Below are 15,106 nucleotides of genomic sequence, written 5' to 3' on the forward strand. Positions count from 1 at the left end.
TCATTTATTTTTGACTTTGTAATGTTTAAACAAAATGTCATAACTGGATCTTCGGGTGAAAACTTCTCTCTGACACATGCAGGACTCCAATCATTTAGTCCGCTTAAACCCCACCTCGGCAAGCTTGCGTTCATCTGCCTCCATTTTTTGGTGCAATGCCCACATCATAAAATCCAATAATAACTGAGCCATAGAACCAAGTCCCAGCCCTGCCCTGCATTTTTCTTTTTTCAATAATCCATTATACTTTTATGTAGGCCTACATCACAATACAGAATCTGCAGCTACTTCTGTTTCATCACGACTTTAAATACCTGATTCGTGTAATTTTGTCATTTTTTTATATAAAAATTATAAAAAAAAGATAAAATATGCAATTTAAATTATTTTATTTTTTGTTAAATTTTATGTTTGTGTATTAATGTGTTTTGTATATAAAATAATTAATTCTGTATGAGTTTAATTGGTGGATACAGTCCTTTGACATGGGGTACACACATTTGATGTGTTTAATTTGATCAACTATATATAATGAAGCCAAATTGTCTCTGATGAAGCCCACAGTATTTTTTTTTTTATTATTAGTTTATCAAAAATATCAAATAGGCCTTACAACAAAAACATAGGATAGTCTATGTGGCTCTTTATTCACAGGACGTCAAAAGGTTCGGGAAATGTGCCATGTATTAAAACCATCTACGATTCAACTAAACTCTAAATATAGAGGCTTAATAAATTGGCTTGTTTGGTTTATTGTCACTCTGGCCACATAGTATTCCGTGGAGCTAAATATGGTTTTAACATGCATTTCAACAAAATACAAACTTTAAAAAATAGATATTCTAGAATAAATAACCAAATGATCCATACCATCATATGACAACATTTTTTTATAATCAACATTCCTATGTAAAAGCGACGTCTGGATTTGGCGCCACCCGTGTTAATACGTGCTACGTCATTATGGAATGTCAGCAGACACGCCCATTACTTCCATCTTAGCCATGTGGATAGTGACCACAAACGACTGCACGACCGATCCGTTTGTTTATGCATTATAACTTATATTTTGCATGTTCAGACCGAGAGCAAAATGTCCCAGTCCGTGTCCAGGTTTCAAGCAGAGGTGGCGGCCGTTATGGAGGTGTTACTGAAGGTGGCCGTCGTGGAGATAACGAAAGTTTTCGAAGGACGCGCATTGGATTCCCATGGCTGCACGGTCGACAGAGAAGCTCAGATCAAAGACGATCTGGTGCGTGTCCCTGACATCAGGGCTCATATGGAAAGTGCATTGACTAATCTTTCGGACAAGATGGTTTGTAGCGTCGGTGTGCAAGTGGGAGAGACACTGCTGTCCAACCATCAGGGTATGTTTTTGCGTAAACAACAGCCACTTCTCTAGCTGTGTGCATGTAGCTTGGCTTTACTTCCACATTAGTTGAATTCAACAGGAGTAAACCGGAAGAAGGCTGTCGTATGGCAAGCCGTTTTAATATACATTGCTTAAAAACGAACTATTATTTGTTTTTATGTTACCGCCGATACTTATTTTTTATACTCTCTAGTATATTGTAGTTCAGTCCATTAGATACTAGTATACTTTCATCAGCCTTTGCTATTAGTCTCTATTCCAGTTGTGTTTCGTATTTAGTTAAAATTCACTAGGCTATAAAATAAAAGTACTAAAACCGAATTACTAATAACTCTTTACTGTACACCAAACATATAACCGATTGAACATATATTTGCAATAGCTTTTCTAGTGATATATTAAATATTAACATACAGCAATGAAGAGAAGTGCTTGAAGTAAATTATTTGTCATAGAAAAACTGCAAGAGAGATACGCTTGAACACACGCTTGTATCTTTTAATTATGTCTAATTGTCTATATTTATTAAGTCTATACGTGATCTGATGATGTACTCTAAACTGAAAGACATGAGCAAATAGCGACTAAATCAATAGATACAAGTCGTTATTTGGAATAAGTACTACTAACTAATGAATAGTTATTTAATGAAACTGAAAAGGTAATATTTATTGGATTGGTTAAAAATAACAAAGTAAAAAAGGAAGGAAGTGGTGTGTGCCAACGTTTCCTTGGTTTTTGTTGTGTTGAGCACCTTCATTGAGTTTTTTTTTTTGCCTGTTAGTTGTGCACACTTTGTGTTGAATTGTAAAAATAACTAGTAACATAAAATAAATACTATTTAGTTGTAAGGAGGAATAAATGTTAAAATGGTTTACCACAAGTAGTTGCAGCAGTAGTGCTGATTGATATTTCAGGGTTGAAGTCCACCTTGCTTGGTTCCAATGCAAACAATGCAGTTTGTTGTGCCTGTGACTTTTCATAAATTAAGAACTTTTAATCATAATATTACACTATTTGATCAAAATATTTTATGAACCTGTTATTGTGAACGTTGTTTATTCACATGTCCAAGCAAAATTGAGCTGGTTCTCAGACTTCTGCTTCTTTCAGACATAAAAGTTAAAATTATTTTCAAAAGGACAATATGCTCATAAGATCCCAAATAATGTGCACTAAGAAAACTAGCAGCACTGTAATAGACACAGAACACAGCGTTTTTAAATTGTAATATATTGTATTCTCTCCCACCCCGAAACCCCATTCAGATCTGTGTGTGTCCACTGAGAAAGACGGGATTTATCTTCAGGATTCCAAAGGAGAGGAGGGGCTTTCTCCCTCTGAAAGTCTCTGCAAGGAGTCTCCAGAAGAAGTGGATTTGCAATGCATGGTTGACCTTCCATGCACAATCTTCAAAGAAACTGTAGGTGGCGCTGATTTTTAGATTTCTTTCAACTAGAATATGTACTTTGATGAAATATTTTTTTTTAGTTAGTGTTTTATTTAACTTGACACAAACCACTTTGTTAGTTGTGATAGTCTCAGTCCACATTCACACTAGTGTTTTTTGGAACCCAATCAAATTTAATATTATTATTATTTTAATTATAATTATAAAAATAACTATATTACTGTTGTAAATTGCGATTGTACTGTGAAATAAATGGATATTTGCTAATTAATTTATTTTACACCATAAGTTACAATAGTAGTATTTGTCTTATCATAAAACAATTATAAATAAATCATAAAAAAAAAATAATGTTTTATTCACTTTCAAAGTTCAAACCCTTAAGCTATTTAACTTTTCGAATCCTCAAGCTTTTATTTTGGTAGTGTACTGGGGAAATGAAAAAAATGTTAGAAATTATGCGACAGTGTAAATAAAGTAAATCGAGATGCTGAAAACACAAGATTACAAGCTGCCCGTGTTTCAATCTGAAGTACGCACTCACAGCTATATTCCAATTATCCTGAAACCCCATTTATTTATTTTAATTTTATATTGGGTAATTTGGGTATAATTAACTATAAGCTTTTCATTAACTCACAAACCCCCTGCAGTTCCCTTACTAACCCTGACCTAGAGAACAAATAGATATTAATGTGAATTTAAATGCTGAAGAAGAAATATACTGCTACTGCATCAAAGATTTGCAACAATTCTATTTCTTTTCCCTTACTGACCAAGTCATATATATTGTTTACTGTGTTTCAGGAGATTGGAGTGGGGAGAGGAGACAGCTTAATTCATGAAACCCCATGGACAGATAACTTGAAGAAACCAGAGACAATTCAGGAAAATGGTATAAAGAAACTAGACCAGCTTGATTTATAATCCTGTATATTTCACTGCATAAGCTGAATATATAAAATGCAATTTTTCTTTCAAATCTATCCAGAAATAAACTGATTCTCAAAAAAAGTAAATGTTTTATTTACAAAAATATTAAACAAACTTGAAGAGTTTTGCAAAAAATCTGAAATAACTAGAGAATGAAAACAAATTTCTTCCTTTTTATGCTTTTTTGTGGTCTCTTAGGTCTTCAAGGACTCGATGCTCTTGAGGAAACTTCTTCACACTCTATAGTAGATCCAGAGTCTCATCCATTCAGCTCTGTTCTAGGTAACATTCCCAGTGCTGACCTTTCCATTGACAGTATAAACCAGTGGGACCATGGCCTTATGGAAGTAAATTCTTCGCTGTCTGTTGAAAAGTCACCTCACATAGAACCTCCTCAATCCAGCAAAACCCCAGCGGAGGACACTGAACTCAGCCAGGCATCAGGTAATAGTGCTTTGAATGCAAAGAAGGTGCGTTTCCAGCTGAGCCAAACGCCTTTCGATTGCAAACTGTTACGGCCTTGTTCTGTGCAACTTGTGAACCTACTGATGCTGTCAAGTGCGCAAAGGGCGAATGGATCCAGCAAAAAATGCTTCTCTACACCCAAAGATCTGCGAGCCCACCAGCGTGTCCATACAGGACGTCGGCTGTGCTGCTTTAAAGACTGCGGGAACGGGATTTGGCGCCTGCAGGGAGTCCTCTCTCAAGGGCACGCTCATGCCTGCAAGATCTGCGGCAAAAAGTTCAAACGCAAGAAGATCCTAAAGCGTCACGAGCGCTTTCATACAGGCGAAAAGCCGTATTCCTGCAGAAAGTGTAAAAAGACATTTGCCCTGCGGAAAAGCTTGCGAAGGCACGAGCGCTTCCACACTGGAGAGAGACCTCACGTCTGCCCACACTGCAGGAAAGGCTTCCGTCTCAAAAACAATCTCAAGGCTCATCTGCGCTTTCACTCTGGTGAAAAGCCCTTCATTTGCAACCTGTGCTCGAAGGGTTTTAGGATCCTCAAGAACCTTGAGAAACACAGACTCAATCATTCGGCGCCAGTTAGCTTTCGAACTCTTCAGTAACAGAATAAATGTTTTGTGTGGCCTAAACCAAACGCCATATTTCTACCTCGCATCGGAACCACTGGATCCAGCCGGTAAATCTAGCACCCGAGTTGTCAGACGCACAATAGCAGGCAGGATATAGGAACATTGGGGTGACTCATTTTGTGTGTTCAGGTTTCATTTTTTTTTTTTTTTCTCCTTGATATCACATTGTAAATGTTCTTCTCGTGTTGATTAGGATTGTTTGTGGACAGTTTTCTTCTGTTGTAGTCTTTGCCCTTGACTGCGTCTGTACTAATCATATACACGTCTTTGAAAAACAAGATTTTTTTTTTTCTTCAGTAGTTTCATGCCACTAAATGTAAAATATCCAGGGCATTAGAGGGTTCAGTCCTGCAGTCCAACACAAGCAGACTTGACTGATTATTGCTTGCTGTAAATACTTTCATACTTGTATGATGCTTTTAAACTCTTTTATTTGTAAAAATGACTTTTTAAACAATCTGGACCTTTTTAACATGCCTGTCTGGACTCATTCAAGAGGATTTGTGCGTGTGTGTGGTTGAACACTGGAGATAATTGAATGCTGCAGGATTCACAGGGGTTTATATGTCCTTGTAATAATTTTTAAAGCAACATACGTTAGTCTTGTTGTTCATTACTTGTTTAGCACGCTTTGCTCACTTTTAAGCTTCTTTAAAAGCTAAAAAAAAAAAAAAATGCTGTCAGACTATTGCTCCCATTTCCACTTTCTTTTACTTGTACTTTTTAACATTTGATGTGATCTCTTTGTATGGACCAAGCAAACATTTATCAGAGATTGTTTTATAAACATGCTTTTTTTTAATCTTTATCTTTTTTTTTTCTCTTTTTTTTTTTACAAAAAAACGTTATGCTGTCAATCACATGATTTTAGTTTGATATTAAAAACATGTAGTAACATTTGTAGTATGATTTGTGAGTTTACAGCAAACAAAAGAAATGGTTTCAACCTTAGCTTTTGCTATACATCCTTTTTGTTTTTAACCATTCCTCATCCTCATAACCATTATGACAAACCTATATAGTTTCTTTTTGAATAAACAATAACCTCATATATTTGTTTAATGGGTTGTTTTTATTAAAAGGCTCAAGCATATATATATATATATATGTATTCTCTCTGGAGAATATACCTCAATAGAATGATTAGTATGGACAATGATCTCCAACAGCTCCAGTCAATTGAGAAACTTTACTGAAGACATACAAACTATTCCACACGTCCAATAACAAAAGTTTGAGCAATTCAATGTAAAAAAACATGCCAGTGAATTTGAAAATGATTCCAACCTAACCTTGTTTTTCTTATGGACTGGGAGATGCAAATGTCTCCTGGGGCAGTAATCTTTGAGAGTATTTTATAGAAGAGATGACAATAAAAACTTTTTTGGGGGGCCTTAGAAAGGACAAATACTTTTGTAGAACCTCTAAACATTTTGTGGCAAATTTATATTTTCAGCCTTCTTTAAAAGTAACCTTGCACAACAACTGATCTAGATCAGGGTTTCCCGAAATGGGGTTGCAAGGGGGACTTCAGGGGGTTTGGGAGTTGTTGAAAGCAAATAATCAAATCATCAAAAGTTTAATTTAAAGCTGCAGTCCGTAACTTTTTGCGCTCTAGTGGTTAATAAACAGAACTGCATGAATCTTGCAGAACAACACTGTAACCAGAACTACTTATCTCTGTTTATGTTTATGATGAGTCATGCAGGTACTGGGCTACTCCGCTGAACCAGTCTAAAATTGTCTGAATATAAACACTTATTATAGGTGTACCGTAGTGATTCTGGATAAGACAAAAACACGGTTAGGAAAATGAATTATGTAGTCGCTCATTATATATCGTCGCTGCCCGATGAAACTCACGTATGTCCAAAACGGTTACTTTTCAGGAAGTGAAAAAAACACCGTAATTTCAAACGCAGTTGAACGTAGCGTTGTCATACTTGGTACAGCATCTTTAAATGTAACCATATTGTTGCCAGTGTAATGATATAATCCACATTTGACCAAAATCGAGTTTAAATGGACATACGTGCATATTTTACAGTAACGGTGGTCGATACGCGTTCTTCCGATCATTAATTAGAATGGCCAAGTCGCGTTTCATATTGACAGATGAATAGGCTACGCTCAGTTTATTAAATAGCCTACTTCTCAGTTTATTAAATACGCTCAGTTTATTAAATGTTTATTGCAAACTATGAAGGGACAATGAATCAATACACTCATTGCTGACCCCAGGGCCGGAGCGTCCATATAAGCGAACTAGGCAATTGCCTAGAGCGGCACTTTTGTAAGGGCAGCAAAATGTGTGCCAACTGGGAATGAACAATTCACAAAATAGGCTATGATCATATAATCATACATAATCAGATAGTAGCCTTTTTCTTTTCATTTTGAATTATTTCGTTTAAAGACTTTTCAAGCTTTGTGTATTTGATGTCTTTCTCATGTCTGTGTGAGGCATAGCCTACAAGTTTCGTTAAGTTAGGATGAAATGCGCTCCAGTTAACGTGCAACGCAAGTGACCGCGCGGGCGCCTCCATGATTATATTGTCTGCTATATATTTGCTTTTTATTATTAAATCCACTCCAGGCAATTGGTTGATGAAAAATTGATTAAAATTAAGATACAATTTATACAAAACGAAATTCACTTTAAAGAAAGGCTTTCAACAAAACTTAATGAAGTGGTCAAAATCATGTCTGACCCGTCTCAAATTGTGCATCCCCTATTACTCGTGCTGTTCACTTTTCATACTTTCAACAGTATAGTAGACCTACAGACTTGTACAAATTGCTGCACATTCATTTAATTCTGCATTTTGCTCACACAAGTTGAAAGGCTTCAAATCAAGTTCATGGATAATTGTGCGTGCATTTATTAATCATAATACTAAAATCATAACAAAGTAGGCTATGCACAAAAAATATCTGTTTTTTTCTTTTAAACAAAAAAACAAGACATTTCATCTTTCATTCCTAAATAGAATAATGAATGAACGAAAAAAGTACACGGACCCAACATGTAGGCTATTAGCCTTTTTACCCGTTATCAATCTAAATTAATCTCGTTTTTAATTTAACTTCATTTCGTTTTTCTTTATTTAAATTTCGGGTTTTTTTTAATTTAATTTTCGTTTTTTCTTTATTTAAATGTCATTTTTCTTTATTTAAATTCCGTTTTTTCTTTATTTAAATTTCATTTTTTCTTTTTTTAAATTGAGTTTTTTTCTTTATTTAAATTTTGTTTTTCTTTATTTAAAATTCGTTATTCTTTATTTAAATCTACCCTTTACTGTGTCAGTAATTTATTAGTCAGAAAAATATTAGACTACCTTAAAGGTATTACTTAAGTTACCAGACCCGTGCGTTAACATCTCCACAATAAACAGTGACGATTACTTCGTCTAGACCATTTACCGGTAAATAACAGTTGTGAATATACTGCGAATATATAATAAATTTGAACAGTTGTCAAAAACAAACGTTTGCTGATACTTTACCTCGAGTTATTCGGTTATCCAATGCATGAGCTTCCAGAGACGCTAGACCGCGAGATGCCTCGTACAGGGCGGGAGATACGCGGCGTGATTGACAGCTTTGACACCAAATGGATATACGTGAAAATCAGATGACATGATTTCACGAAGCATACTGTATACGGAAATGAACCTGGACATTCTATCCGTCGAAAAATCTCAAAATCGCCAAAATGGACATACGCGGTTTTCATCGGACAGCGACGATATATATAAAAAAAAAATTAAAATAAATTTTAAACACAAAAAAAGTAAAAAATCTCAGGGGGTACTTTATAAATGAAAGAAAATTTTGTGAATGTCATATAATGCATCCTTAGACATGGCCAAGAAATGCCATCCGTTGTTATGGATTTTTTATTTATTTAAAGCTTGCGCCTTGTAAAAGTGCTCTCTATTCAGTCACATTTATGATTTTCAGATTCAAAATTCTTACAAACTAAATTGTCTACATACTGGTCGACATCTATAATAAAATAATATAGCCTATGTTTCTACCAGCAGGGCAAAGCAGGGATCTCTGCAGTTTTTGTAGTGCACTGACAACCATTTGAGTGTCACATTAAAATGGGTAGGCTACGTTTGCAATGAATTCTGAAACTTAGTCCATTTTGGCTGCCTTTTATTAATACTTGAGTAATTTCTGTAACACAATCTAAAAAAGTCAGCAAAACCCCATAACTAAGGCAAAAAGATTTTACACAAGAGCACTTGTGAAAACTGATCTAAGACACTGTCAGTACAACACAAGAAAACTGAAAATATAATAGAATTGCAGACTGATTGCATTACTGTTTGAGGTTCACTAATACTCTTAAATTTGTCATTATAATCAAAATTACTGCATTTGAAAATAATACAATGGGTCAGATTTGTTTCACTTTAACACATTAACTAGTAACATACATACAAAAATACAAATAAACCACTGGCCCAAAACTGAGTGGAAACAATAAAAGGTCCAAAAAAACAACAACAATATTCACTGTATGTCCATATCTGACAGTTTCAACTAGGAAAACAAATGTCAAAACATGATGTTCGCAGTATATTCATCAACAGTTGTAACAAAGACATCATTTGTCCTTTCATAGAGTGATTTTTCCACTGCCATTTTCATGCCTTAGATATTTACAACAAAAACACTAAACTTTCACTAGTAATTCCAGTAAAATTCTGTTGTGTTATTATAAAAGACACATCCAGGCATGCTAAGACCCAGAATCAGGAGGATTTCGTTTCATTTATTTGACAGTGGCTGAGTTCTGGCTCTTGATTGAACACCAGGCCATGAAAATATCCCTGTTAAGAAAGTAAAATAGGGACGGTTAGTAAATGGAATCTGACTGTACAAAAAAAAAAAAAAAAAAAACCTTACAAAAAACAAAACAAAAAAAACACACCTGCAGTGTGTGGCCACACATTCATTGCTGCAATACTCCTTATCCCAGTCTCGACTGTCCACAGCCAGGTTTGTGCATCCAGCGCGGACACAGAGATTCACAAGAGGAGTGGAAGAGGAGACCGCAGGAGCAACACTTACCTCCATCTCCATCTGAAAAAGCAGGATAAAACAAGCAGAGTTAGGCTACACTCTGAATAACTTTGCTGTGTACTTGTGTTTGATCTCTTAAGGCCCAGATATAACAAACCTCTTCGGGTTCCTCCGTCAGAGCCTCATCCGTCCCAGTGGTCAACTCCTCTTTGGGCTCTTCCACTTTCACCTCAACAGGGGCAGGATGTGCTAAGGCTGAGATGGTGGATGAGGAAATAACAGAATTGGCACTTGTTGCTGTAGTAACAATAATTGGCGTGGACAGGTCAGAGTGTATTGAAGCGGGCACAATCTTTATCTGAAGAGGCGGTGGAGGCGTAGCCGTGACGGCCATAGAACTTCCTGCCCCTCCACGGGGCTTGGCCTGAAGAGGCGGCGGGGCTTGGGTTTGTACCATCTGCTGCAGGCGTGGCGGAGGTGGGGTGCCCTGCATCTGCTGCAGTGGTGGAGGCTGTCGTCCAGCAGAGGCCGGATGCACGGCTCGAACTCCAGCCGGAATCACCGTCACCATGGACGTGGGGATCTGGTGGAGCTGAGAACCTCCCTGCAGCATCTGCTTGGAGATGATGATTTTTGTGACAGTGGGTGTCGGGCTGGGGTTAGGGGTCAGGGGCTGGCCGATGGCCAAGGGTAGAGAACCCGTGCGGGAACGGGTGGTGACTTGAGGCAGGTCGAGGATAATATTGGATGCACAGATGTTGGTGATGGTGTTCTGCTCAGGGATGGGGGTCAGGCGTGGACGGGCAGGGGCAGGGGCAGGGGCAGCAGGAGCAGGGATGACGGGTGCAGGACAGGGGACAGAGGGAGGAGTGGAAGGAGCATTATCATCCACCTCAGAAGATGGCTGGATGAGAAATAAAGGAAAGAAAGTATAAAATAAGACTGCAAATAAAAAAACTCAAAAGAAGAACTAGAAACAATTCACTCACTCTTGAGAGTTGATTTGCTCTGTAGGCTGCTAAAGCTTTCAGATACTCTTTCTTAGCTGCCTCGGTTTTCCTCTTGTAAACCTGCAAAAGTTCATAAAAATTCAAAATGACACAAAATGCATGTGAATGTAAATGTACCGATTCAATTCAATTCCTACAGATTCAATTCCTTAACTGTGCGTTCACACCGCTGCCCCTGCCAAAGATGCCGTAGAAAGATTCGGGGACGCTCTGACGTAGATCGAATTAATTGACTGCGTTCTCTGGAATCCTCTCAAGCGGAGGACTTCTACATTCCGACTGGTTGCTGCCGAACCGCATCATAGCTTATTATCATAATGTTGACCTGACTTCAACTCTTCTCGCCACTCTCGTCGTCCAAGACGCGCCGCGCTGCCCTCGCCGGAGCTCGCCGCCAACTCACATTGAAAATGAATGACTTCCAGCCACTTTGACTCTCTCGCCGGTGGCGGTGTGAACGCACGGTAACAGTTCTATTAATTATTTTAATACTTTGAAAGAATATTTGGAAAAATAAAATGCAACTCCACTGTCAAATTATGAAATACTGTTATAAATCTAAAGCAATTCCAGCACAATGTGTGTCTACAGAATTTTTACTGACTTTTCAGTCTTTTTGCACAATTGCAATTACAATAATTGACCTTAAGTTTATACAGCATAAGCCAGTGGTGTGAATTTGGGGTGGGACCATCTGTTTATCCCACCAATGGAATGTTGAAAACAGTTGTGCTGCTTAATATTTTTGTAGAAACCGCAATAACTTTTTCATTCTTATAAGGAATAGTTCACCTAAAAATGAAAATTGTCATCATTTACTCAGCCTCAAGTTGTTCCAAACCTGCATTTTCTTTCTTCTGTTGAACACAATAAGATATTTTTAAGAATGTTGGCAATCAAACGGTTTACAGTGGCCATTGACTTCCATAGTAGGAAGAAAACAACACTTTCAATACTATGAAAGTCAATGGGGCACATCAACTGATTGGTTACCTTCAAGATCATCTTTTGTGTTCAACAGAAGAAAGAAATTCATACAGGTTTGGAACAACATATGGGTGAGTAAATGGCAGAATTTTCATTTTTTGGTGAATTACCCCTTTAATGAATAGAAAATTCAAAAGAACAGCATGCTGTTTTTGTGTGTGTGTAATATATAAATATATATATATAAAACTTTTGTAACATTTTAATTGATTCACTGTCAAGTTTGATGAATGCAATGCATCTTTGTTAAATAAAAGTATTAATTTATTTAATAAAAAACAAGCAAAAAAAAAAAAAAAAAGCCCCCAAATCTTTGAATAGTTGTGCATATTTGAATTGCATTGCACTTTTTGCAAACACTGTCAGTCTTCAAAGAACTATACTCCACCTGTTTTTGCTCTTCTCCCAGGCTGTCCCACATGGATGCCACTATCTTGGACACCTCTCCGAATGTGGCATTGGGGTTCTGGCCCTTAATGGCTGCCTGGGTGTCTCTGAAGAACAGAGCATAGGCTGACACTGGCTTCTGTGGTTCATTGGGATCTTTTTTCTTTTTTCCTTTTTTGCCTCCCAGTGTTGCTCCCGTGTCCAATGTGGTCACAGGCACCATGGCTGGCTTACCGCCAACCCTCCTCACCACAGATGGAGGAACAGAAGAGAGCTGGGTGGAACCCGTCAAGTTGGGGAGGTGCGGTATGATCGTCGCAGAGGCTGAGGAGTAGTCTACCAGCATGGTTTTCTGTAACGGAAATAGGGATAGCTTGCAAAATGGAAAAAGAAAGAAAATGTGCCACAATCATCACTGAAATCACTGAAGCACTCACTTGTCTGAAGTCCTCCATGTCTTCATCCTGCAATGACCCAGCAGGAGATGGTGTGGTTGACAGTGGTTGGTCAGGTGACTTGGCTCCACCACCAAGGCTGAGCCCTAACTGAGCACTTAGATCTGAATGGTCTATGGTGGTGAGCTGATTGTGTCCTAAGAGACTGTGGCTCATGTCGTTTATTGGAACATCAATAGTCATGGAGGAGGAACTATTAAAATGGGAGCCAACAGAATGGCCTAAATCCTACAGAAAAAAAAAACAAGACAACAAGAAGACAAAAAAAATCATTATATGATGTGCCAATCTATACTTTACTCAAGATCTAATTACATTAACAGCAATTCAAGTGCCCATTCTAACAAGCTGAAAGCAAGAAAATAAATGATCACTGAAAAAACAAAACAACAAAGCTTACCACACCCAGAGTTGAGCTCAGTAGTGCACTTCCTCCCGGCTGGTTAATCACACCCAAACTCAGGTGCTCTATGCCCTGAGAAGACGGATTCATGAAAGCAGAGGCAAAAGAGGGATCATTCCCCCCAACTACAGTATTACTGGCAAGACTATTTCCAACTCCAGGACCCCTTGAGCTCTCAGCCTGTTCGGCCAACTCTCCGAAATGGGCCTCCACATCCTCTATGGTGAGCGCAGAATCTGGATCCAAGGAGATTGGGATTTCAAACTCTTCATCACCCAGACAGGGTGTATGGAATGTTTTCTACAAGCAAAAGTAAATGCATAAATAAAATGATAACACAAACACAAATACACACATACATATATATATATATGAAGAGTTCAGATGCAAAAGTCTCTAAGTGCCATCTGAAATTTTCTTCTAGAATGATCATTTTTATCAAGATTGTATATTTAAGTTCAGTAGTTTCACTTAAATGACAATTAATAGGTCATTTTCACTGCTATTTAATTGAAATTACTGAACTTAAATATATGAGCTTGATAAAAATTATCATTCAAGAAGAAAATTTCAGATGGCACTTAGAGGCTTTTGCATCTGAACTCTTCATATAAACACATAAACACACATATATAAATATAAATAAATACATATGTATTATATATATATATAATATATATATAAATAAATAAATATATATATATATATATATATATATATAATTAACCCAGTTAATTGTGACCAAAAGTAGCAGCACCTCAAGAAAATGATGACCAGGTCCACTGATGGTCAGGTATGACTCACTGGCACCTGCAAACTAATAAACAGAGGTGTATTATTTACCTGCAGACATATTGATCAAACAAACACTACATGACACGCTGCAATTTTAAATACAAATATACGTTTTATATTCAACTAAAGATGTTAAATACACAAAGTCAGATTTACCTTGTTCACTGAATCATATCCATTGTAAGACGAGTTTTCCATAAACTCAGAATCAACATGTTGACCAGTCCCGTCAGAGAGATCCGAGTAAAAATTCAGATCCATGAGGATAATATTAATACTAAATAAATAGATAAATTGGGTCTTTCGATATCAGAGAAGAGGTTGATCTTGTAACAAGCCAAGAGCAAAAATTTTTAAATTAAAAGTCATCTAAGAAAAAAAAAATACTATTCTCTAAAAGAAAAGAAGCAAGAAACACAACATCTTGTTCTCGGTATTGTCCAATTGTATATGGTATGTGTTGCTCGGCTGAATAATGCCAGTAAACTTCATTACACGATCCCACACTCACCGCAAGTAGTACCAGATTAGTTAAAAACGTTTATTAATAGGCTTACCAATTCAGCCAGCAAGCAGCAGCTAACGTTAACTAGCTAAGTGGTGCTAGTTCACAAAGGTGTTGCTGTTAAACCCAACGTGAGGTTTCATTCATATCACAGGCCTCGCGGAGAGACGTCTGGTATATTTGCTATATGTAATATCCAGCGTCTCATTACATACACAATGAACTGTATATTCTTAATATATATTCAAATTGATTTAAGAAAGTTTGTATTAGAGTTGCTGGTCCTGCAAAGACAGTTGCTGCCAGTGTAAAAATGGACCGATTCGATCGGTGCTCTGTTACGTTTGTCTGCTTGCATTCACAAGTCACATTAATCGCACTCCGATCATAGATTTATTTGTAGCTCATAAAATGAAACCTTTTTCCTGAAAATACTTAACGCGACTCACGTTGTCTGTAGTAGGTAATACACCTTAAGTTTAAATAACAGTTATTCTGTTTTGAGCCTTCACTCTCTACTACCAATTCGATAACCACCACATTTTTTCTTCCAGAGCGCCGCTGATTGTCAGATGGCAGCCGTTACGTTTTTCAGCGAGGATCAAGCTGGACCAATCACAATCGTTTATGATTACAGATGAAGGAATCTTATTTAATGATTTCATAGAGACTAAAGCAATGGAGTTTACATTTTTACATCAAGAGCCAATTCTC

General features: G+C 37.1%; 2 protein-coding genes across 2 annotated transcripts; one reads left to right on the forward strand and one right to left on the reverse strand.

Annotated features, from left to right (window-relative positions):
- Window positions 1-969: 969 nt before the first annotated feature.
- On the forward strand, window positions 970-5,863 carry LOC307161063 (uncharacterized protein). The gene is made up of 4 exons (XM_079875531.1): window positions 970-1,367; window positions 2,641-2,795; window positions 3,591-3,678; window positions 3,915-5,863. Exons 1-4 carry the CDS (start codon window positions 1,094-1,096, stop codon window positions 4,784-4,786), a joined length of 1,389 nt encoding a protein of 462 aa, XP_079731657.1. The 5' UTR covers window positions 970-1,093; the 3' UTR covers window positions 4,787-5,863.
- A 2,859-nt stretch (window positions 5,864-8,722) lies between these two features.
- On the reverse strand, window positions 8,723-14,988 carry tox4a (TOX high mobility group box family member 4 a). The gene is made up of 9 exons (XM_079875526.1): window positions 14,044-14,988; window positions 13,850-13,909; window positions 13,090-13,392; window positions 12,672-12,917; window positions 12,236-12,586; window positions 10,840-10,920; window positions 10,008-10,754; window positions 9,759-9,910; window positions 8,723-9,657 (listed from the first exon to the last, which is right to left on the reverse strand). Exons 1-9 carry the CDS (start codon window positions 14,146-14,148, stop codon window positions 9,600-9,602), a joined length of 2,103 nt encoding a protein of 700 aa, XP_079731652.1. The 5' UTR covers window positions 14,149-14,988; the 3' UTR covers window positions 8,723-9,599.
- Between the last annotated feature and the right edge of the window lie 118 nt (window positions 14,989-15,106).

Source organism: Squalius cephalus (genome assembly GCF_949319135.1).
Source record: "Squalius cephalus genome assembly, chromosome: 7".
In the NCBI taxonomy this organism is placed as follows: Eukaryota; Metazoa; Chordata; class Actinopteri; order Cypriniformes; family Leuciscidae; genus Squalius; species Squalius cephalus.

Bases quoted from the DNA above. Each gene is read 5' to 3' on its own strand.
- LOC307161063 (XM_079875531.1), top strand. From the start codon at position 1,094: ATGTCCCAGTCCGTGTCCAGGTTTCAAGCAGAGGTGGCGGCCGTTATG. The intron at 1,368-2,640 runs GTATGTTTTTGC...AACCCCATTCAG, and splicing joins ACTGCTGTCCAACCATCAGG to ATCTGTGTGTGTCCACTGAG. The intron at 3,679-3,914 runs GTATAAAGAAAC...GTGGTCTCTTAG, and splicing joins AGAGACAATTCAGGAAAATG to GTCTTCAAGGACTCGATGCT.
- tox4a (XM_079875526.1), bottom strand. From the start codon at position 14,148: ATGGATCTGAATTTTTACTCGGATCTCTCTGACGGGACTGGTCAACAT. The intron at 10,755-10,839 runs GTGAGTGAATTG...TTTCTCATCCAG, and splicing joins GAGCAAATCAACTCTCAAGA to CCATCTTCTGAGGTGGATGA. The intron at 9,911-10,007 runs GTTTGTTATATC...CTGCTTTTTCAG, and splicing joins TGACGGAGGAACCCGAAGAG to ATGGAGATGGAGGTAAGTGT.